This window comes from Heterodontus francisci, chromosome 10, assembly GCF_036365525.1.
Source record: "Heterodontus francisci isolate sHetFra1 chromosome 10, sHetFra1.hap1, whole genome shotgun sequence".
Classification (NCBI taxonomy): Eukaryota; Metazoa; Chordata; class Chondrichthyes; order Heterodontiformes; family Heterodontidae; genus Heterodontus; species Heterodontus francisci.
The window spans coordinates 77290533-77314901 of record NC_090380.1 but is presented as its reverse complement, the minus strand read 5'-3'; the positions used below and the strand labels follow the sequence as shown (position 1 = coordinate 77314901).

At 45.6% G+C, this 24369-nt stretch overlaps 1 protein-coding gene across 2 annotated transcripts in view; it reads right to left on the bottom strand.

The window, feature by feature from the left end:
* stxbp5l (syntaxin binding protein 5L) overlaps nucleotides 1-24369 on the bottom strand; it is a 679153-nt gene that overhangs the window by 274405 nt on the left and 380379 nt on the right. For both annotated transcript variants that reach the window (XM_068039933.1, XM_068039934.1), the window contains exons 9-10: nucleotides 11070-11193; nucleotides 7345-7423 (exon numbers count right to left, since the gene is read on the bottom strand). In XM_068039933.1, coding sequence (XP_067896034.1) covers nucleotides 7345-7423; nucleotides 11070-11193 — 203 coding nt within the window. The remainder of the gene's footprint in view (nucleotides 1-7344; nucleotides 7424-11069; nucleotides 11194-24369) is intronic.

Sequence of the window (24369 nt, the reverse complement as noted above, 5' to 3'; positions counted from 1 at the left end):
CTCCCTCCACCACCGATGCACAGTGGCAGCAGTGTGTACCATCTACAAGATGCACTGCAGCAACACACCAAGTCTCCTTAGACAGCACCATCCAAACCCATGAACTTTAACACCTAGAAGGACAAGGGCAGCAAATGCATGGGAACACCACCACCTGCAAGTTCTTCTCCAAGCCACACACCATCCTGACTTGGAACTATCGCCATTCCTTCACTGTCACTGGGTCAAAATCCTGCAACTCCCTTCCTAACAGCACTGTTGGTGTACCTACCCCAAATGGACTGCAGCGGTTCACGAAGGCAGCTCACCACCACCTTCTCAAGGACAATTAGGGATGGGCAATAAATGCCACATAGTTCTCTCACTCTTCCTGCTAAGTTTTACAATCTCCCTCTTTTCACTTGCAGGACAAGCTGGCCCATAACAACAGGGAGACCTCAAAGACTGGCGGAGGAATTCCAGATATATGTTCTTTCTCAATGGCTGAGGAGGAGGCACTGGATTTAGCAGGGACCCAGGGCAGCTGCTCAATAGCGGGTGGTGAGACTGGAGTCTCCGCACAAGAGAATGAGGACCGTCTTCATTCAACATCCAACACACTTTTGGAGATCTACAACATGCACGGCTGGCATGACAAGATCGCAATCCTAACCCACACGTTTGTGTTCTCTCATGCTGGTTGGCATCCGCAAGAAGCTCCAACTGAAGGGGGGCAGCTGTTAACATCTGAGGAGGAGCAGTCAGAGGATGCACCATCACATGACTCCTGCACCTTTCACCGGCACAGATATGTTCACTTTGGTGGGTTTCTGCTTGGCTTTAGAATTACAGTCACAAGCCTGAGCAGATGGCTAAGGCTTAGACAGCCGAAGCCACAGACAGTCAGAGGACTGCGGGTGGCCAGGCCCATGCTGAGCCCCAGGCTGATGACGATCCTCTGGTGTTGACAGCACGGGGTATGCTGGAGTTGCAAAGAGAGAGGTAAGGCAACATATGGCAGAGCTGCCAGAGGCCATGCGCAGCCATGAGTGGAGAATGGAGGAGTCCAGCCATGCCATGAGTGCTGCAATGTCTCAGGCATATAAGCACATGACTTCCTCCATCGAGAGGTTGGCAACCCTCATGGAGAGCCGGATCCCACAAATGCTTGCAGACCTGCACACCATCGCCTTGACCATGAGCTCAACGCAGCAGTGGCAGGGTGAGAGAATGACAAGGCGCCTGGAGTCTTCTTCAGGTCCTTGCCCTTCTCTGGTCAGTAGGGAGGTTCAAGTGAGCCTTGAAAGGGAGGGGGAAAGGCTGGCCTCTGCATCTGGGGGCTCCCTTCGGGGCACTCTGAGTGTGGACAGCAGCTCCTCAGTCCCTCCACCAGTGAGCCCAGCTCACTGCCTTAATGCCTAAGTAGAGTCCCGCACCTGTGCAGGAAACCTTCAGGCAGTCAGGGCCCTTCAGGCCTCAAGTAGTCAGAAGATGGCTACCAAAGTCATCACAGGCCATGGCGCAGCCTGTTCAGCAGCCTGCCTCCAGCCCAGCTGCTAGCGCAGAGGTCACACCTCATAGAAGCACTTGAAAATGTATAAAGAAAACCACATAGACACACTTGGGTTTCACAGGTGTTTAACATTTTCCATTTGTCCTGTGTTATAAGTTTTAGCATTATTGCAGGTCACATTTGTTGTGGAAAATGCTTATTCTTTCATACCTTAATTGTGAGATGCTGACTTCATCCTTCTCCCTTACTGGGCTGCCAGTGTAGCTGCAGCCCTCCATTGGTAAGCACCTCAGATGTGCCAAACCACATGCTTAAGCTGGGCACTAAACACGGAATCCAAAGAGAGAGGAGGCAGCAGACTGAATGCATTGAGCAAAGTCTTTGTTGAGTTCACTCTGAGAAGCCATCATGGTGGCTGGAAGCAGGTAAGTATTAGATTTGCTCTTGCCTCCCAGGCCCATTGCTCAATGTGCCTGGCCTCTGGTGCAAGGGGTTCAAGATCCAGTTTTGCCTGCTCATTAGCCTCCTCTGCGTCTTCCTCGTTGGTTGAGGACTGGCAATCAATCATGTCCTCTTCATGCAATGCCTCCCTGCTCTGTAGTGCTAGATTGTGCAGAGTGCAGCAGACCACCATGATGCATGAGGCCCTAACTGGGGCATACTTCAGGGCTCCACTGGATCGATCCAGGCACTGGAATCTCATCTTCAGCAGCCCAATGGACTGTTTGATGGTTGCTCGGGTGGAGCCGTGGCAAGTGTTATACCTCTCTGCTGCATTGCAAGGGTTCCTCACAGGTTTGAGTAGCCATGTCTTCAATGGGTAGACCTTGTCCCCGAGAATCCAGCCCTGAAGGCAAGCTGGGGGCCTGAAAAGCTGTGGCACCTGGGACTGTCGAAATATGCAGACATCATAGCTGCTTCCTTGTAAGTTGGCACACATCTGCAGGAAACGCTTTCGGTGGTGGCAGACCAGTTGAATGTTGATGGAATGAAAGCCCTTCCTGTTGATGAAGGCAGCTGGCTGGTCCATTGGAGCCTTGATGGTCACATGGGTGTAATCTATCATACAATCCAGCGATGGCCCTGAAGCTGATGGCCTCTCGACCTGACTATCAGGGTTGGTCCGGTAGTGCATATATTCGCCGGCCCTCTTGAACAGGGCATTGGTCACTTCCTTTATGCAGCGATGCACTATTGCCTGGGCGACCCTACAAAGGTCCCCAGTGGATCCCTGGAAAGATCCAAACGTGTAAAAATTAAGTGCCACTGTGATCTTCAGGGTCACTGGCATAGTGTAACCATTGAATTCCATAGGTCGCAGCTCGTCATGCAGCATGGCGGGTAAGTCAGGTAAGTCTCCCTGGAGAGCTGCAAACTTCGCTGACAATGCCGCTTGGACATTTGGAGGTAGCTGAGTCGAGTCTGGTACACTCTCTGGCACAAGTGGGCCCTTCTTGGCATGGCTGGCTGCTGTCGCTCTCGTTGTGGAGGTTCACAGGCAGATGCAGCTGTCTCCTGTTCTCCCTGTGCTGCTGGCATTGCATCATGCCACATGGGTCCAAAAAGACAGGGTGTATGCAACCCATGCCAGGTGATCAGTAGCCTCCAGAGCGCTGTTCTTGCAGAGACAAAGTTGCCTTAGCATCTTTGCCTTTCCTACTCCTCTCGGTTTATGCCTAATGGCATGGTGCCCACCCTTGCTCAGTCCCAACCCTCTCACCCAATAATATGGCCATCTGACCCTCTCACCCAATAGTATGGTCATCTGTGCAGACCACCTAGCAACATGGTCACCCAATACAGTCACTGAGACCATGCCCACCCGGTCCTGCCACTCGAGACCAAGCCCCCCCCCCCCCCCCCCACTACTACCTTCCAAAACCAAATCTACCCGGTATTGCCAAACAAGATCAAATCCACCCGTGCAGAGTTCACAAGCACTACAGGCCGAACAAGACCTCTGTTTCCCCCCCTCTTCCCCTATCCAGTGCTCGTCGTGGCTGCCTTCCTGTCGTGGCATAAAGGCCTCGACTCAATGCCGCCACCTTTCAATGGTCCGGGATCCAAAGGCACAAGAGGGCCGCCTATCATCCACTTAATTCTAAGCCCCCCACCGAATCACTATCAATTTCATGCAAGTGTATTATAACTATCTGTTGAGCAACTTCAATTGCAGTTGCGTTGCGTTACCGCCGCCTTGGAGCTTTCCTGCCATTGACTAAATCCGTAACCGACATCAGGACGTCACATTTTCAGGCAGACGTGTTCAACACTATACTCAAGCACCCACGGTTCCATTCCCACTACAAATGGCCTCAATAAATCCAGTCCTATATGATATAACTCCCAATGCTTGAACCAATATTTGATCTTGAAGGTGCCCTATCTCTAACCTCCCTTTTCTCTCTAAAGTCCTTGAAAATGTTGTCACCCCTCTTTCCTGCAACTCCAAGTTTGAACCTCATCAATCAGGTTTCCGCCCATTCCACAGCACTGAAATGGACCGAATCAAAGTAAAAAATGACATTCTCTCTGGCTGTGGTGCACTTTCACTCCTCATCTTTCTTGAATTCCCTGTTGTCCCTGAACCCTGCCTTGTCCTTTCCGATCTCCACTGGCGCGATCTTACGTTGTTCCATCACTTAAGTGCCTGGCACCGGGATCCCCATCCCTTTAAAGACGGGGATCCCACCTCCAAGAGCTGCCAGCCAATCACAGGGCCAGAAGCTCAGCAGTATCAGCAGTGCCACGGGGGGCGCTGGCAACCGTTGGTACTGTAGAGGCCTTGGACCCAGGCCAACCGCTGGAGACCGAACCAGAGGTAGGTGAGGTAGGGTCACTGGGGCGAGTCTGGAAGGTCCTAGTGAGGGGGGTTGGAGGGTGGGCGTTAAGTGCAAGGGGAGGGGGTTCCGGGGGAGCTTTTCCTGGAGGAGGTCCTCTGTAGGCCACAGATTGCCCCCCACAAACCCGCAGGGAGGGCGCCTCGTATTACTGGGTGACCGCACCAAGTGGCGGAGGCGCCCCCACCACTGGTTAAATCCTAGCACGGGAGGAAAGTGGCCCTTAAGTGGCCATTAACAAGCCACTTAAGGGCCTCAATTGGCCTCTGGGCGGAAAGGCCATCATTGGCCTATCCCATCCCCGACAAAATCGCTTGGCAGCAGGAAGGTGACGGACCCTCCACCCCCTGCCTCCCATCGCAATTCTATGGGCCCCCCTGCCTCTGACCCCATCTCAGGGGACCCCATAAAATCCAGCTCTAAATCTCACCTATCAACCCTGTCCTTACTGACTTACAATGGCTCCCTTCATTGCCTGGCAGAACAACCCAAGGTCACAACTCAAGAAGGCAGCATACTAACAGCTCAAGGATGACGCCCAAAGACAAATCTGGAAGATAAAGGAGGTGTGGTGGGAGGAGAAAGTCCAAGAGATCCAACAGTATTCTGATCATCGTTACATACAAAGGTTTTTTGAAGCCACCAGGGCCATCTATACACGGAGGTCAAGTGGGCAAAATCCCCTTCATTCACAGGGTGGCATTTCTCTTCTTAAAGATGACAGTGCCATCCGTAAACAGTGGAAAGAACATTTTGGCCAACTCATCAACCATGAATCCACAATGGCAGCTGATACCCTCCAGGCTATCCCCTCGTGCCCTGCGGTAGAATCCATGGTTGAACCACCATTGATGGGAGAGCTGCAATAAGCAAGCAAACAGATGAAAACAACGCCAGTGGCCCTGATGGTATTCCAGCTGAGGTCTTCAAAGCTGGCGGACCTTTGCTCACTTCAAGACTCTATGCACTTATCCTACGGTACTGGGAAGAAAAAGAACTCCCCTCGACTTCAGGAATGTGACAATTGTATCTATCTTCAAGAAAGGAGATAAATCATGCTGCGGAAACTATTGAGGTATTTCCCTCTTGTCCATAGCAGAAAAATCCTGACACACACTCTCCTACTTCTGTGGCTGAGGAAATCCTCCCAGAGACACAGTGTGGCTTCAGGCCTTCCAGAGGAACCTTGGACATGGTCTTTGTAGCCAGACAATTGAAAAAAATGTTGAGAACAATATCAGAAACTCTTCATTGCATTCATTGACCTCTGTGGATTGTTCTTCAATGATTTGGATGTCCAAGAGACTTCATCACAATCCTGTATTTGCTTTATGACAACATGTCTGCAACTGTCTTGAGTGGGAGGTCTGAAACAGATGCCTTCAACATCTAGACGGGAGTCAAATAAGGCTGTGTAATAGTCCCCATACGATTCACAATCTACCTGACGGTGGCTATTCACCTCATCAAACATCAACTGCTCTCCGGTTTCAGTATTAAATACCATCTCGATGGAAAACTCTTTAATATCAGTTGCCTCCGTGCCAAAACTAAAGTGACCACCATAGATATATATGAGCTACAGTTTGCGGATGACTGCAGTGTCGATGCCCACTCTGTACCACATTTGCAAGCCACTCTTTATCTCTTCAATTTGGCCTGTCTTTGAATGTTACCAAAACAAAACTCATATCAACCAAGACCTGGAGAGCCAAATATTTCACCTCCCATTATGTTGAAGGAGAGGCTCTAGAATATGTTGAGCACTTCTCGTACCTTGGCAGTTACCTCTCTCAAAAGGCCATCATTGACAATGAGATCCAACACCTGCGCCGGTTCAACCTTCTACAAATTATGGCAGTGAGTGTTTGACAACAAAGACATCTGCAAATCAACAGAAGTCTTAGTGTACACAGCAGTTGTTGTTATCACACTCCTGTACTGCAGCAAGACCTGGACTATGTATCAGTGACACATAAGAGCGCTAGAGAAGTTCCATCATATGCTAGAGAATGCCTCCATCATATCCTCCAGATTCAGTGGGAGGACCATTGAATAAATGCTATTGTCCTTCTGGAAGCTGGCCCCACAAGCATTCAGGCAAAACTCCTGCAAAATCAACTCCGATGAATTAGTCATCGCGTCCACATGGCTGAGAATCATCGCATCCACCAGGTCCTGTTCTCACAACTCTCAAATGGCCAACATTCCAGGGGAAGGCAGAGGAAATGCTTCAAAGACACTCTAAGCTCTCGTTGAAGTGCGGTTGCATTGACCTTAACGGCTGGGAGGAGCTTCCTACCAACCACTCAGAATAGTGACAACTTGTGCACCAAGCTGCATCACGCTCCTCGTCCCAATGTCTTAATCATGAGGCAGAGTGATGGCACAGAAGGAAAGAAAAGGAAGCATATCCTGCACTCCGGATCCCAATAGGACAGCTGAGGATGATGATTCCCATTCAACCAACACCATAATGCACTTCTCATGAAAACTGTAATTAAAAGAACCAAATAATGTAGTTTGCAATTTACACTCTTTGAAAACTCTTGAGTTACGAGAGGCACAGAAAAATTCTGAACCACTGGATTGGACAAGGATGAGAATCATTGAAAATATCACGTAACAATAAGTGTAGTCCTTTCCAGAGAGGGGTCACATTTCAAGTTCAATGTATCATTCTAATCTTCCTCAAAATTATATCACATCGATTCTCCTTCTGCAGTGTCAAATTAAGCTCCAAGGTGACTGGTCCGAAGAAATCACAGCAGTGATTAGTGATAGGAAGACACTGACATGTGTCAGGAAATAATCAACCGACTGTGCAAAGATTTGTAAAGAAACCAAAATAGCAACAGCAGCAGTTGTGAAGAATGCACGGAAGCAACAAAGAGCTGATCTGTCCAAATTTAGCAAATTATTTTGAAGTTGTTGAAAACCTTTTACTGGTAGAGTGTATTTTACAGAGGTAGTCTTAAAATACAATTGATAAATACAAATTACTGCACTTACCTATATCTACACGTCTTATGATCTACTTTTAGGATTGGTTTACACGGCTCAGGTTTTTTCCCATCCCGCTGGACTTTTCCTGTTCAGTAAAAGACCAAAATAAAAAAAATACTGTAACCACAAATAAGGAAGAGACATTCCTTCTTCTGGTGAGGCAGTCTTTCAGGGAAGCTTATGTAATATTGGAGTAAACACCGATTATTCCAGCATAAAGGCCAGTTCAGATTGGCTGCTCATGTCATCAGGGTTTATTTTGATTTTGTTCTTTTTTATTTTAGAGATTATTCCCAGCCTCCCCAAGGGGAAGATGTGCTATTCCTGGAAGAAATGGCACACGAAGTAGATGCAGAAAGCTTCTATATCATTTCCCTGTTACAAAAATCATTTAGGAGACGTATTAAATAAAAACAAGAAATGCTGGAAATAGTCAGCAGGTCTGGCAGCATCAGATGAAGACTTGAAACGTTAACTCTGCTTCTCTCTCCACAGACGCTGCCAGACCTGCTGAGTATTTCCAGCATTTCTTGTTTTTATTGCAGATTTCCAGCACCTGCAATATTTTGCATTTATAGGAGATGTATTAAATGTTAAACTGATAAGAACAGAGATGACATTTGATCTTTGCTTTGATATTAGCATTTTGACAGGATGTTTCACTAAGTTTTGCGTCTTTTTGCTGCCAATCAGTAAAAGGAAAATTTATCTTTTTTCGATGAGGCTGGAAATGAATTTACTTTATTTCCCAACAGTTATTGATTTACAATGCAACCTTTTAGTCTATAAGGCACCTCTGTTTTTATAACTGCATACAAGATATCAATATTCTTCAACATCCATTGCTGAATCTTCTAAGAAGCCAATAGTTATAGGTATCTACTTCATCATACATGTCAGAAAGGTTGCACAAAAGGAAAATTACAGTCCAGATTTGGTCTACCAATTTCAACTTTGTGGGATACATATAAATTCTCCTTTGATCTTTATTTCTCTTATAGACTCTCACTGCCTATCTAGGCATCTTACCAATTCTTCCATTCCCTAGCTTCTTCAACTTTCTCCCAAATTTCTGTGTTCCTCTAATGAGCTGAGCTCTTGTTTCTATTTAGTGTAGTTCCAATCAGGTAATTCAGCTGTTGTTGCCACCCTAATTCTGCTCACAACATCTTTTCAGAGTTCTGGGGCCATTACCTATCATTAATAAACTCCCAAAAGTAAAATTCAATGGTAATTTGAGTTCCAATGAGAATATAGTTAGTGATCTCATCGTACCAAAACTGAAACATTTGTAGTTATTTTGTTGGTGCATCCATGTCAGCAGCTACAAGTTTTTTCAGATAACTGAATCAAAGACTTTTCAAGATCAATAAATGTGACTTAAAGTGTGTCAGTTGAGGTATCATTGTTTTTCTACCAATAATCTAATTACATAAATCATGTTGGTGGTGAAGCCCAGCATGCAGGCCAAGCTTTGCTGGTACATTTAGAAACAGACAAATGGTGTGATTTTGCTGCTCAGGACTGATGAAACGACTTTGGCACAGTGATAGTAGCAAAATTCAATGATGCATGGATCAATCAGAGAAATATATTCTGCTTCCAACAGGGAATAATAATTGCAATCAGGTGGAATTTGTTCCATCTGGCTTACTGTATTGAATAAATAGCATAGCATATCCCTTATTTGACATAGGGAGAAAGTGGAGTAATGGGATTAGTTTTGGACCAGCAGAGGCACATAAAACATTTGCGGTCATATTAGTATATTTAACCAATTTCATCATCTCACCTACCCTTCCCATGCCACCCATCCCATACCATCCTCTTCCTCTCATGCCATCCCCATCCCCTGGCATTCCATCCTTCCTAAGCCATCCCTCATGTGCCATTCCCTCCCTCCCATGCTATCCCCATCCTATTCCATTCTTACCATGCCACACCATCCATGCCATCCCCACCCCATGCCATTCCATCCTTCCCATTCCATCTCTCCCATACTGACCCCATCCCATGTTTTTCCATGCCATCCCTCACATGCGATCCCCTCACTCGTATGCCATCCCCAACCCATGTCATTCCATCCTTCCCGTGCCATCTGTCTCATGCCATCCCCATACCACATTTCCATATTGATCTTGACCCTGCAGTCAAATTAGGATAATTAACTAATCCCATCATCTCATCCACCCATCCCATGCCGTCCCTATCCATGCCATCTGCATCCTTTCTATGCCATCCCTCCCATACCATCACCATCCCATGCCATTCCACACTCCCCATGCCACACCTCCCATGCCATCCCCACCCCCTGCTATTTCATCCCTCCCATGCCACCCCTCCCATGCCATCCTCATCCATGCCATTCCATCCTTCCCATGCCATCCCTCTCACTCCATCACCAATGCAGTCTTGACCTTGAAGTTGCAATTAAAATCACACCCATCTCTGAAGGGCCATACATTTAACTGCATTAAGATGAATAAGGAAGCATGTTTATTTGCACCATTGCATGGGCTTAAATGTCCATTAAGTGAAGCAACACATTCCTGTAATGAACGGTGAGATAGAGCAAGCGGCCCGACACTGAAAACTGATCTGCACCTCAACTCCATTTTCCTGCCATTGCTTCGTTTCCCTTGATGCCCCTACTGACCAAAAATCTATCTATCTTAGTCTTGAAAACTCCAATTATCCCAGCATTATAGCCTTTTTGGGGGGGTGGAGTGTAGGAAGAAAGTTCCAAATTTCTATTATCCTTTGTGTGAAAAAGAGCTTCCGGGTTTTATTCCTGAATGGCCAAGCTCTAATTTTAAGTCTATGCCCTAATTCTAAGATTAGAGTTGAACAGTAATTTCCCAGAATTTTCAGAACCAAGCCTAAAATTTCCTCTTTGTCTTTTTGCCTCTCCCTGGCTGTGGGGAATGATTGTCACAATTTAAGTTCCAATACGATGTTGGGGCCATATGCTCCTTCAAGGCAAAAAAGGAGGCATCCAGAACCTGTGCCTGAAAAAATCATTAGAGACTTTGCATATGCAAAATTTGGGACCTAACACCTCTTTGAGATCTTCTCTGAAAAACTCGGCTGTTCTGAACACTGCTGGCACTGGGTTGACTGTTCAAGAAAACCTGGTATACTCGCAGCCTAACTAACAGTCCTTGAAGGGTTCCCTGGAGGCCTCCACCAAAAAGCTAAGTTTAAAAAAATATACTCACCTGAATGTGGAGCTATGAGGTGCACTGCACTGTCGAAGTCCACTGTCGGCTCTTTCTCAGCCTCCTCCCAATTGCCTCCTACCACCCCTCCTCTTGCTTTCCTGGCTATTTCCCTCCTCCCTTCCTGGTCACTTCCTCCATCCCTTCTCCACTTCTCTGAGTCTCTCCCCTCACTCTTGATTGCTACCTGCTTCTCCCAGGACCTACCTGAAGGCTGCTTCTGATGACTCAATGGCCCAAATTGAAATCCTCTTCGCCACCTGATGTGCTGTAAATGAGATATTGGGTGTCCCTCGGGCCCACCAATTCTGGCACAGGGACTGTCCCTGTGTCCAGTTCAAGCCAATAGGCCAGACTGAACCAATTCATAGGCCATTGAAAGGCATCTATTTTAGCAACACTCAAAGATACAGGAAAATACATAAATATTCGATGTCAAGTTTTTAAAAAGACATTATGCAAATTAAGGTAATATATGCCTACACTTACCTATTAGCTTTCAGAAGTGCTTACCATGTGGTACTATGATCTGAAAAGGTTTGCTTGGGTGTTTCAAGTTCCATAGGGTTAAACTACCATCTGAATGGCTACACATGAATTGCCTCCCTTCATGATGCCAGCTGACAGAATGGATGGCCTATAAGTAAAGTTATAGTGAGTACATCATATTTTTGTGAGTAATAGATTATGCTTCATTGGTGTCTTTCAAGCAATATAATAATGTCACAGATCAATGTGCCAATGTACTTTACATTCAATATATAATGGTAAAATTAATTGTAAATTACTTCTGCACACTAGATTACATTTGACACCCATGCAGATTGACTGTGCGAAATAAACCATTCCATTGAACTCTAATAGATATGAAATTATTTTGTCCATAGGTTAAAACAATACGCTGTCATTAGTATTATAACCTAAATGCAACAATTTGTATGCAATTTTATCCTTACAGTTTATCTGATCAAATATCAGGTTATATGCATCTGTGTGTATCTGCCTCCCAAAATCTCAGGATGTGGCCAGGTGTCCCCCCGCCCCCTCCACCCCTTCAGTTTGGAGGGCCCCAACACATGCCCCAATTCCTGGTTTCTTCAGATACAACTCTGCCTGCATACTCAAAAGTTGAACAATGCTGGGAACAGCTACAGGGAGAGAACGGGGGAATGGGAATGACTGGATTACTCTACGGAGAATTGACGTAGACTTGATGGGCTGAATGTTCTCCTTTTATGCTGCAATGACTACGACACACTCTCTCTACCCCATTTGAATGATTATGCTGAGCCTGCATTTATTCTAGGCACGGGCTCAGTATTGCTCATCTGGCAAATCCTGGAATAGCAGAGTGGGGAAAAGACGTGACATAATTGTTGGAATCTTAAGCACTTGAAAAATAATGTGGGTCGAGACCATTTCTGAATCCTGACCCTGCATTTGTTGTCGGTGCGCCTGCCTGGGAGATCTTCCTGGTCTGCCAGGCAGGTTCCTGAGGGTCCAAGTCTAATCAAAGGGCCTGCAGCCTTGGAAGGATGGGAGCCCCAGTGGCAGAGGTGGGTGCAGCTGCTGCAGGATGGGGACCGCCAGGGCGTCCCTATCCTGAGGGGCCTTCTAAAGAGGTTTGAAGTTTTTAAAATAAACTCTGGCCACACCTGCCAAGCCACCTCTGTGGAAGGGAAACCCCTCAACAGGATTGCCTGTGGCTGCAACTGTGGCCTGCTGATCCATGCTGTTCTGGTTGTGGGGGGGGTTGAGGAGGTGGTAAGAACAGGAGGCCTCGGTGGCCACCCTAACCAGCTGCCAGCAAGCTTCCTCCAGGGACCTGCTGGGCTTTGGGCTCAATGGGGCATCCATCTGCTGCTGCGACGATCCTGGTGGTGTCCCCAATCAGCCTATAAATGGGCACTTAATTATTCAAATTCACTAACTGCTGCTACTGGGCAGGTAGTTGTTGCCGGTGATGATCCACCTTGGGCAAGATTGCCCAGAGGCAGGAATGTTTTGGGCCCCTGACCGACTCCCTCAACTCTAAGTTTCCTCTCAGTCAAACCTACAAGCCCACCTGTACAGGAGCAGGAAGATTCTGCCCAATGGTTCTTTCTGCGTTTTGCCTTGCCATCATCCTGCCTCCGCCGAAATTTAGTTCAGGGTGGGAAGGCCTTTGAACGACCTTCCTGCCCCACTCCCAATTGAGGCTGTTAACTGGGATAGGACCATAGGAAATAGGAGCAGGAGTAGGCCATTCGGCCAGTCGAGCCTGCTCCCCCATTCAAACAGATCATGGTTGATCATCTACCTCTATGCCATTTTTGCCCACTATCCCTTGATGTTGTTAGTATTCGGAAATCTATCAATTTCTGTCTTGAATATGCTCAACAATTGAGCTTCCACAGCCCTCTGGGGTAGAGAATTCCACAGATTCACCACCCTATGAGTAAAGAAATTCCTCCTTATCTCAGTCTTAAATGGCCTGCCCCTTATTCTGAGACTGTGTCCCCTTGTTCTAGACTCACCAGCCAGAGGAAACATCCTATCCACACCCACCCTGTCACGCCCTGTAAGAATTTTGTAAGTTTCAATTAAATCACCTCTCATTCTTCGAAACTCGAGAGAATACAGGCCCAGTTTCTGTAATCTCTCCTCATATGATAATCCCGCCATCCCAGGGATTAGTCTGGTGAACCTCCGTTGCACTCCCTCTAAGGCAAGTATATCGTTCCTTAGATAAGGAGACCAAAACTGTACATAATGCTCCAGTTGCGGTCTCACCAATGCTTTATACAATTAAAGCAATACATCTTTACTCCTGTACTCAAATCCCCCTGCAATGAAGGCCAATATACCTTTGCCTTCTTAATTGCTTACTGCACCTGCATACAAGCTTTTAGGGACTCATGAACAAGGCCACCCAGGTCTCTTTGGACATCAATACTTCCCAACCTCTCTCCATTTAAGCAATCCTCTGCCTTTCTGTTTTTTCTACCAAAGTGCATCACTTCACACTTATTCACATTATATTCCATCTTCCACGTTCTTTCCCATTCACTTAGCCTATCCAAATCCCCTTGAAACCTCCTTTCATCCTCCTCACAACTTACATTCCCTCCCAGCTTTGTGTCATCCGCAAATTTGAAAATATTACAATTGATCCCCATCTTCAAGTCTTTATATAGATTGTAAACAGCTGTGGCCCAAGCACTGATCCTTGCGGTATCCCACTAGTAACAGCCTGCCATCCTGAGAATGACACATTTATTCCTACTCTCAGCTTTCTGTCTGTTAACCAATGCTCTTAACCGCAATTAAGTGCCTCTTCCCGCTGCAGCCGCAATTACAAAGAACAAAGAACAGCCCTGCTGCCGCACAGGAAGCACAGCATGGAACACTGTGCAGACTGCTTCCCAGCTCCGGAGCGGTGGTGGGGGGGTGGGGGGCGCGGTGGAGGGTGTCCCTCATTCAAAGGCACTCAGTGCCTGAATGAGAGTTCCAGCATCGGGGAAGAGGGAGGCCTGCTGAGGGCCACTCCCCTGCCCTTGCTGTCGACAAACCCTCCCCCCTGGCCTGCGAGACCCCTCCTGCCCTGACCTACCTTAAGCCTGGTTCCAGAGCCATTCCTCAGTGTCTGGTCATTGCAGCTACAGCAGCAGCCACCGCCTCCGCGGCTGTGCTGCAACTGTTGGCCTCTGATTGGCCGGCAGCTCTTCAAGGCCGGGACATCCAGCAACGGGGTCCTAAATCCTATGCAAAGCTCGTCACTGTCTAGTAAAGTGCTGAATGGCACTAAATTTGGCGGGCCTTCCATAGAAGAGGGGGCGCGGGGATCTCGGTGTCGGTTTCCCCCAACGTCGAGACCCCCGCCACAAGCATAAAATTCCCCCTGTTAACTCTGTTTTTCTCTCCATAGGTGCTGCCTGACCTGCTGAGCATTTTCAGCATTTTCTGTTTTTGTTTCAGATTTCCAGCATCCTCAGTATTTTGCTTTTATATCATCTTGTTATTGACAGCTCAGTAGGCAGAAACCGTACACATTTTCTTACACATTTAAGGGAGTGACATGATAGTCTTTCTCTCAATCACAGATTTTTATAGATATTGCAACTAGCAGTGAAAGGTCTTGTTTTAATGCCTGAATCATCTTGGCTTTGAAGGGCTAAGTTAGTCAAAGTGTTCTTCTGTCTTGGGACTCACTTTTAGAGTGAAAGAATTTTGGGTTCATTCGATGAACTGAAGACTATAGGGAAATGTACAAACCCACCATGGAAACTGTCCACTCTTCATTAATATGTCTTACATAAATAAACCACTTAAGTCCAAAGACTGTGCCTTGTCTTTATTCAGCCTACCTTCTATAAAGAGGTGAATTCATGTGACAGCATGTTATTTTGATAGCTAGTATATAGAGTAAGGGTTCTCTGGTTATGATTATTGCTCATTGGTTAACTGGTTTGGGACAGAAACAGATGTATTCCAGATCAGAAGGGATGTGAAACCTGCTTACAGGAATGCTCAGTGATGCTGAACTCTAGAATAAACTAAAAATCATAACAACTACATTAAAGCTCCACTTATGTGAGCAATATAGATGTTACATCTAAATAAGGTCTAATTCCATATAGTTTTCAAAGCAAGACGCAAAGCCATGAGAACCTGATGCTAATGGTTCATGAAGGGCCATGATGGTGGCCATATCTACGCGAATGGAATTGGGCATCAGACTCAGCTCAAACATTGCAGTTATCCAAGAATATAATGAACCTTTCACATGGCAAAGCATATTAGACCTAATTGTGCACCATTCCAAAAATTTCTTCCACAACATAATAAACATAAGCTAATGAAATTTTTCCTGAAACTGAATAGGGTTTCAATCACCCACATAGGGAGAAAGAGATCCAGAAGTCAATACCATTCAATAACTGTGCTGTCAGACAAATGTATTGGCTCTAGTTGCAAAATCTGACATTCCGCTGTAAGAACAGATCTTGCCAGCAGGTTAGAGGAATGCTGACTCTGCTCATTACTGAGATCACCAGGAAACAGTTAATGAGGCAAGGTGATCAGAGTTCACCAGGTCCGCTTGCCTTCTGCAGCACCTAGGGATTAGCAAAAGGCAGAAACCATGTACAGAAATCTCCAACTTCAGGAAAAGGAGAGCCCAGCCACTTCCACAAGAAAGTGCCTCCTTCCTAGAGCAGGACAGAGATTTGAGATGATTTCCTGGGATCGAAATCAGTTGATGTCCAGCCAACCCATCTGCAGAACATTTCTTGAATTAGCTGAAGGTATGTGGACTGTACAAATGAAAACTCTGTACCCATTTGTCTTGCAGGCTTGTCTTGCACTGGCCTAATAGTGATGCACTCACCAGTATCATAAATTGATTATAAGGTGCTCAAAAGTAAACTGTCAAAATATCATTACTGCTGAGTCCACCAATTAGCACCTGTCCATATGTGTCAGATAGGACAAAGGAGTTTCCAGGGAGGGGGGGGCTCTCATGAACTCTCATGGGAATTACAAAGATTGTACCTGATACAAGCTTCTCTGTCTGGAGGGAAACTTGGGTTGTTGGATGTGCTTTCTTTTAAAAAGAAGTCATATGCCTGAGTGCCACAATGCTGTTTGGGTTCAGGAACACCATGGCCTCAACTTTAACCACCCACAGTGGGCAGGGCAGGATTGGAGAAGGGAAAAGAGTTAAAAGTGTAATCCATGGAGAGCAACCCCAACCCACTGCACAAGTCCTGTTGCTTGTTTTATGGTGGTGGATATTGGGGCATCCGAGTGTTCGGTCTTGAGAGGCATGACACTGAATTTATGCATTTAAAACAGGCTCTCACAGTCCAATGGGAGCCTGATTTGAAATTCACTGCTGCTGCATGATTGCCTGGGGTCAGGAAACCTGTCAGTGAAGTGGAGGAGGAAACTGCTGGCTCCCCAAAGTAACTGGCTGCTTCAGCACTCCTTATTGGCTAGGAGACGTACGAGTCCTCTCCCTGGGTCCTGCTCAGAAGCCTTCAGCCTCCCCCAGCCTCAATCGCCAGCCACACACCCACCCAGTCCCAATTGCCCAACCCCAACCCAGCCCTGAACACAGGCCTTCACCCAGCCCTCTTGATTGCCGACCTCCCCTCAACAGCCCCCATGATAGACCTGCCCCCAACAATCCCGAATGCTGAACGCTGACTGCCTCCCACCTCTGATTGCAAGCCTCTCAGCCTTTTCAACTGATGAAAACTGTCACCAAGAGTCCCCACCAGCAGCCTCTGCCCCTGGTAGATCTCTAGATCAGCTTGCTGTGCTGCAATGATCGACGATCTGTTAAACATCTCATTTGGATTATCTAAAACCCCAAATAAGGTTTCAGATGCCTGATTATCTACTTGGGGTGCCCCTTCTACCTCTGACAATGCATCCTGTTTAGCCATTGCTCGGGTAACTACACATGCAGGAAATATTGTCTGAACTTGCTCCTGTAATTGCTCTGTTTCCTTAATTTCACATGGTTCCTCTGTAACCATAGGAGAAACTGATACTTTAGATCCAGCCAAATCGTTTCCTAGGAATAGATCAATTCCCTTTACTGGTAAACTGTGGACAACACCTACAGTTACTATTGTCAAGTACTCTACCTTACCCACTCTTTTGATCACTCTATACGGACCACTGAACTGTGCTTTCACTGGTTCTCCCTGTGACGGTAACAGCACTAATACCTCATCCCCTGGTTTTATGGTAGGTTGTGGTTTTCCCACCATTTGACAGGTGTGGCATGCCCTACAAAATTGTCTCACATCCTTTGTAAGACCTGGCCAGTAATAATGTTTGCTTATGTGTGATTTGGACTTCCGAATTCCCCTATGTCCTGAAAAGGGAATGTCGTGTGCTAATCTTAATAATCCTTGTCGATATTTAGGTGGTACCACTATCTGTTCAACAACTGTCCAGTCTTCGTCAGCAGGTCTATGAGGCGGTCTCCATTTCCTCCTCAAAACCCCATTTTCCATATAATAGCCTTCCTGAACTCCCTTCACCTCAGCTTCTGTGCTGGTAATTTAAATTGAAGAAAGGGAAGTTAGACTGTGACATTCTTTTATCCCTCAAAAGCTCTAAAGTCAGATTAATTCTTTTGAAAGTGTTTGCAAGTTATTAATTGTGGAAATTTGCTGGAGAAGGAAATCAACATTCAGTGAGGACTTTGAACAACATTCTGTGAGGACTTCGAGCAACATCCTGTGAGGACATCAAGCAACATTGGACTGTAAATTTGCAAAGACTCTAATTTTTTCTATTTTAAATGTTGTTTATATCTTCATGGTGTTTACGAATTTAGTTTTTTTAATTAAACAGTTAATTTTTTGATTGAAAAACACCTGGTTTGGTTAGCCTCATTCGGGGGTTAATTTGGCTGGGTCTTTCTTTAATTTGGAAAGTTTTAAATGATATGTTAGTCAATCTGTGGAGCAACGGGATTGAATTAACAGTGTGTTGGTCCCACCCCAATCAGAATCATATATTTTGATTGGGGGCTTTGACAGGAGCGGTCGGTCATAACACCTCGGATCTCAGTGATTCACTCTATTTATTAATGTCTTAAATTACACAACAGACAGCCATATATACAAGTTTTCCAGTGACACAAAAATTGGTGGTTTGGTAAGTAGGGTAAAGGGGAGCATAAAAAGACAAATTTCAAAACAGGCAAGTATGAAATCATCCATTTTGGACCAAAAAAGGACAGATCCAAGTATTATTTAAATAGTGAAAATCTAGGAACAGTGCAGGTCCAAATGGATTTATGGATCCATATACATAGATCACTAAAATGTAGTGGCAGGTACAAAAAACTATCCTTTATAACACAGGGCTACTATATAAAGCAGATGTGACAATGGCCAAAGACCAAAAGGTCTGAAAATTAGTGGTCGAAGACAAAAAAGTCTGAAAATATTTTCTTGACAAGGAATCACGTAATTATAGCACTGTTAATGATCTGTAATGAATGCAGATACGTATTGGCCACTTCAAATGTGTAGAAACATTAGCCTTCTCTTTATTTACTTTCGCTTACCGCCAAGATGGTGGACCAATGCATTTGTATAAAATCACCAAAGTGACCTTAGCATTCCAACTTTTCAACATTTAATACAGTTAGTAATTATGAAAGAAAAAGTAAATTTTAACACCAGAACATGACCTTGAAAATTTATTCGTAAATCTGTGCTCGTTCGTTCATTGTCACCATAGCCTTAGTGGGGTTGTTGGCATCGTCTTGCTTCTTCTATGCTTTTCTTCAAGCCTCTCTTGGTCCTCATTTCAATGTATCCACCCATCTGATTTTTCCTCCTCCTCTTCTGTTTTTTCCCCTCAATTTCCCCTTCAATTGTTGCCAAGACAAAGCTGTCAGGTCTTCGTTTCCAATGTCTGTACTTGGCTATCTATCTCTCTCTAACTGTACTCAGCAACCCTTTTGATACCTAAATTCTACTCTTGATCTAATCCACTCATTTGCCTCTCTGTTCATCCAGCTGATTCTGAGCATCCCCATACCTGCATTTCATAAGCTGTTATCCTCTTCTCATCCTCTTTCTTCAGAATCCAGCTCTCGCATCCATAGAGTGCAACACTCCACACTAGTAACTGTACTAGACATTTTTTCAACTTCATACTGATGTTTTTGGACTTCCAGATGTTAGTTAAGTCACTGGTCACACCTCTTGCTGCAGCTAATCTAACATGGATTTCATTTTTGGATATAACTTTGGTGATTATCATCGAGCCAATATACTTGAATTTGTCCACTGTCTCTACCTCGGTGCTTCTAATCTTGACTTTGCCACTGCCATTTAGAGTCATAACGTTGGTCTTTACCTCATTTATGTTCAGACTCGCTGTATCTTTTGACTAGGCCTGCCATAGTCTCTAGCTCTTCTTTTGTTCTGGCTATGAGTGTGGTATTGTCTGCATACCTGAGTTACCACATGCTACAACCTCCTATGATGCAAACACATCTCTCTGATGACTCTCTTCCGGCACCATCCTCATTATCTTCTCTCCCACAGCATTAAACAGCATGGGTGACAGAAGGCACCCCTGCCTGACTCCTTTCTCCATCTGGAATTGGTTTGTATGCTCATCACAAACGCTGATGACTCATGAAGCATTTCTGTATCGCCCTTATATTAACACACAAAATGTTTGCATGCACCAAAGTCTACAAGCGTCTTCCATAGAGCATCATGCTGGACCGTATCGAAAGCTTTGGCATAGTCTATGAACATGAGCCAAAGCTGGGATTCCTGCCTGTTTTCACATTTCTCCATGAGCTTTCTGAGCATAGCATCAGTTGTACCCTTTCCTGGAATGAAGCCAAACTGCGTCTCTGCCACTTCTCTGTTCACACAGCGGGCGACCCTGCCTGATGGAGTCAGGAGGTACTTTAGATGCATTACTGATGAGACTTAGCATACAATGTTTTGGACAGTCCTGTGTGCCTGCTATCTTGGGCATTATGACCATCTCAGATACAGTCCACTTGCAAGCCCATTCACCTGTTGTCCATATATCATCAATAATTTTTTTCATTGCATCTACTACAGTTTCACCAACCGCTTTTAGCATTTCCGCTGGTATCTAATCTTGTCCTTCTGCCTTTTCACTCAATGTTCTTTATAGCTTTTCTTATCTTTCAGTGCCTCAGGTTCGAGTTCTTTTAACTTCAGATCTTTGTTGTTTATCTTTTCTGGTTCTTCTTCAAACAGTTTCCTGTAGTAGTTTTCCCATCTCAGTCTGATCTTGTCTTTATCATATAAGTCTCCATTTTCGTCCTTGATACTGTTATGATCCTGCAGTTATTTTTTTCTGGGAAGTATGCGGTGTGCCTTTAAGGCTGGAAAAGGATCAGTACTGCTTTAAGGCAACAAGCTCCAGGGACTGAGTCAAAGAATACATTCTCATTGCCGTAGGACACAGCCATTCGGAGAACAAGGACAAAGATACAAAGTTGCCGATTGACATTTGAAACTAGCTGAAAAGACTGGCTTTTGAGACACGGTTAACAGACACAGAGAGACAGCTAGACCAGCATGAACCTAACAGAGTTCTCTGATCGTTAAATTGAAGGAAGGTGAATTTTAGACTGATCACTTTTTCACCCCTCAAAATAATTCTAAAGCCAAACTGATTCATTGAAAAGTGTCTGCAAGTTGTTGATTACTGAATTCATTGCTGGAAGAAGAGCATCACTTCAATTTCTGAAAATACTGACAGTCCTACTGTTGAAGAACCTATTTTTCCCCATCGGACGACTGAGGACTTCAAGCAAACTTGGACTGTTCCACTTTGGAAGATACCACTTTGGTAGGAGTGCAAGGACACTAATTGTTTTCATTTTAAATGTTGTTTACACCTCAGTAGTGATAAAGAATTAATTTTTTTCTAATTAAATAGTTAATTTGTTGATCTAAAGCAGTGGCGCAGTGGTTAGCACCGCAACCTCACAGCTCCAGCGACCCGGGTTCAATTCTGGGTACTGCCTGTGTGGAGTTTGCAAGTTCTCCCTGTGTCTGTGTGGGTTTTCACCGGGTGCTCCGGTTTCCTCCCACATGCCAAAGACTTGCAGGTTGATAGGTTAATTGGCCATTATAAATTGCCCCTAGTATAGGTAGGTGGTAGGGAAATATAGGGACAGGTGGGGATGTGGTAGGGATATGGGATTAGTGTAGGATTAGTATAAATGGGTGGTTGATGGTCGGCGCAGACTCGGTGGGCCGAAGGGCCTGTTTCAGTGCTGTATCTCAAACTAAAACATCTGGTTAGGTTAGCCTCATTTGGGGGTTGGTGAGTGGTCAATTTGGCTGCGGTTTTCTTTAATTTGGAAAGTTTAAAATGACATGTTATGTGATCTGTGGAGGGGCGGGACTGAATCAACAGTGCATTTCTCCCAAAACAATCAGAATCATATATTTTGATTGGGGGCTTTGTCTTGAGCGGTCGGTCGTAACAATACCTATTCCTGGGTTTACATATTTCTTTCCAGCTATGATCTTAACTGGTGAATTTCCTTTCACGGTGTTAACATTTTTGTTAACTTCCTCTGCTTTTTGAGCTTTCACTCAGCCACTTGCTTTTGGCTTGTATACAGGTTTTCTGCACATCAGCAAACAAATTGAGGTGTTCTCTCCTTTGTACGCAAATCTGTGCTAAAGTTTTACAAACATTGCTAATTGACTGGTTAGGTTTTCCCTTTAGCTGATGAATGCAGAGCTGTAACATGGGCCTTTCTACCTTTCTTGGCAGCAACCATCATACCTCAAAATGAGGTGTCAACCTGGTGAAGCTACAATCCAGGACTTCTTGCATGCCAAAAAGCGTAAGCAGCGTGCGATAGACACAGCTAAGCGATCCCATAACTAACAGATCAGATCTAAGCTCTGCAGTCCTGTCACATCCAGTCGTGAATGATGGTGGACAATTAAACAACTAACTGGAGAAGGTGGCTCCACAAATATCCCCATCCTCAATGAAGGGGGGGCCCAACACATCAGTGCAAAAAATAAAGCTGAAACATTTGCAACAGAGTGGATGATCCATCTCGCGCTTCTCCTGCAGTCCCTAGCATCACAAATGCCAGTCTTCAGTCAATTTGATTCACTCCGCATGATATCAAGAAATAACTGAAGGCACTGGATACTGCAAAGGCTATGGATCCTGACAACATTCCGGCAATAGTACTGAAGACCTGTGCTTCAGAACTTGCCGCACCCCTAACCAAGCTGTTCCAGTACAGCGACAACACTGGCATCTATCCGGCAATGTGGAAAATTGCCCAGGTATGTCCTGTACACAAAAAGCAGGACAAGTCCAACCCGGCCAATTACCGCCCCATCAGCCAACTCTCAATCATCAGTAAAGTGATGGAAGTTGTCATCAACAGTGCCATCAAGCGGCACTTGCTTAGCAATAACCTGCTCAGTGACGCTCAGTTTGCGTTTCGCCAGGGCCACTCAGCTCCTGACCTCATTACAGCCTTGGTTCAAACATGGACAAAAGAGCTGAACTCAAGAGGTGAGGTGAGAGTGACTACCCTTGACATCGAGGCAGCATTTGACCGAGTATGGCATCAAGGAGCCCTCGCAAAACTGGAGTCAATGGGAATCAGGGGGAAAACTCTCCACTGGTTGGATTCGTACCTAGCGCAAAGGAAGATGGTTGTGGTTGTTGGAGGTCAATCATCTCAGCTCCAGGACATCGCTGCAAGAGTTCCCCATGGTAGTATCCTAGGCCCAACCATCTTCAGCTGCTTCATCAATGACCTTCCTTCAATCATTAGGTCAGAAGTGAGGATGTTTTCTGATGACTGCACAATGTGCAGCACCATTCACGACTCCTCAGATACTAAAGCAGTCCGTGTAGAAATGCAGCAAGACCTGGACAATATCCAGGCTTGGGCTGATAAATGGCAAGTAACATTTGCGCTACATAAGTGGAAGGCAATGAGCATCCCGAACAAGACAGAATCTAACCATCCCCCCTTGACATTCAACGACATTACCATTACTGAATCCCCAGCCATCAGCACCTTGGGGGTTACCATTGACCAGAAACTGAACTGGATCAGTCCCATAAATACTGCGGCTACAAAAGCAGGTCAGAGGCTGGGAATTCTGCAGAGAGTAATGTACCTCCTTATTCCCCAAAGCTTGCCCACCATCTGCAAGGCACAAGTCAGGAGTGTGATGGAATACTCTCCACTTGCCTAGATGAGTGCAGCTCCCAACAACTTTCAAGAAGCTCGACACCAACAAGGACAAAGCAGCCTGCTTGAATGGCATGCCATTCAGAAACATTCACACCCTCCACCAACAACACACGGTGGCAGCTGTATATACCATCTACACGATGCACTGCAGCAACTCACCAAGGCTCCTTAGACAGCACCTTCCAAACCTGCAACCTCTACCACCTAGAAGGACAAGGGCAGCAGATGCACCACCTGCAAGTTCCCATCCAACCCATACAACATCCTGACGTGGAACTATATCGATGTTCCTTCACTGTTGCTGCCTCAAAATCCTGGAACTTCCTTCCTAACAGCACTGTTGGTGTACCTAGCCAACGTGGACTGCAGCAGTTCAAGAAGGCAGCTCCCACCACCTTCTCAAGGGCAATTATGGATGGGCAATAAATGCTGGCCTAGCCAGCGAAGCCCACATCCCATGAACGAATAAAGAAAAACTGCTTTGGCAGAACATTTTGTGGCCAGTTTCTGGTGTGTGATTTCTAGCCTTCTCCTCTGTTGACTTTAACAGATTGTATAAAAGATTGACACAATTCAATTTGGGGATCCCTGGATCAGTACGAGCATTTAAATTGCTGGATGGTGTCAAGATGTCTCATATAGACAGACACCTGGTTCTAACTGGTGCTCGGTTGTCCAAGAGGGAGACTCTGTTGGATCAGATGTCTGCTACATTGAAAAGATTCCTGGGGAAACAGACATTTTCTTCAGCCTTCATGAAACAATCCATGGAGATACAAAGTATAGAAGATACAATGGACAGAATTTTATGGACCTCCCTGAGATGGGTTCGGAGGCAGGGGGGCCCACAGAATTGTGACTGGAGGCGGGGGACAGAGGGCCCACCGCCTTCCCGTCTCACTGGAACTTTGTCATGGGTGGAATAGGTAGACAATGACCTTCCTGCTCAGAGACCAACTGAAGTCCTTTAGTGGCCTATTACCAGCCACTTAAAGGCCTCTTCTTGCTGCGGCTGGGATTTAACCAGCAGCGGGCGGCCTTCGCCACGCA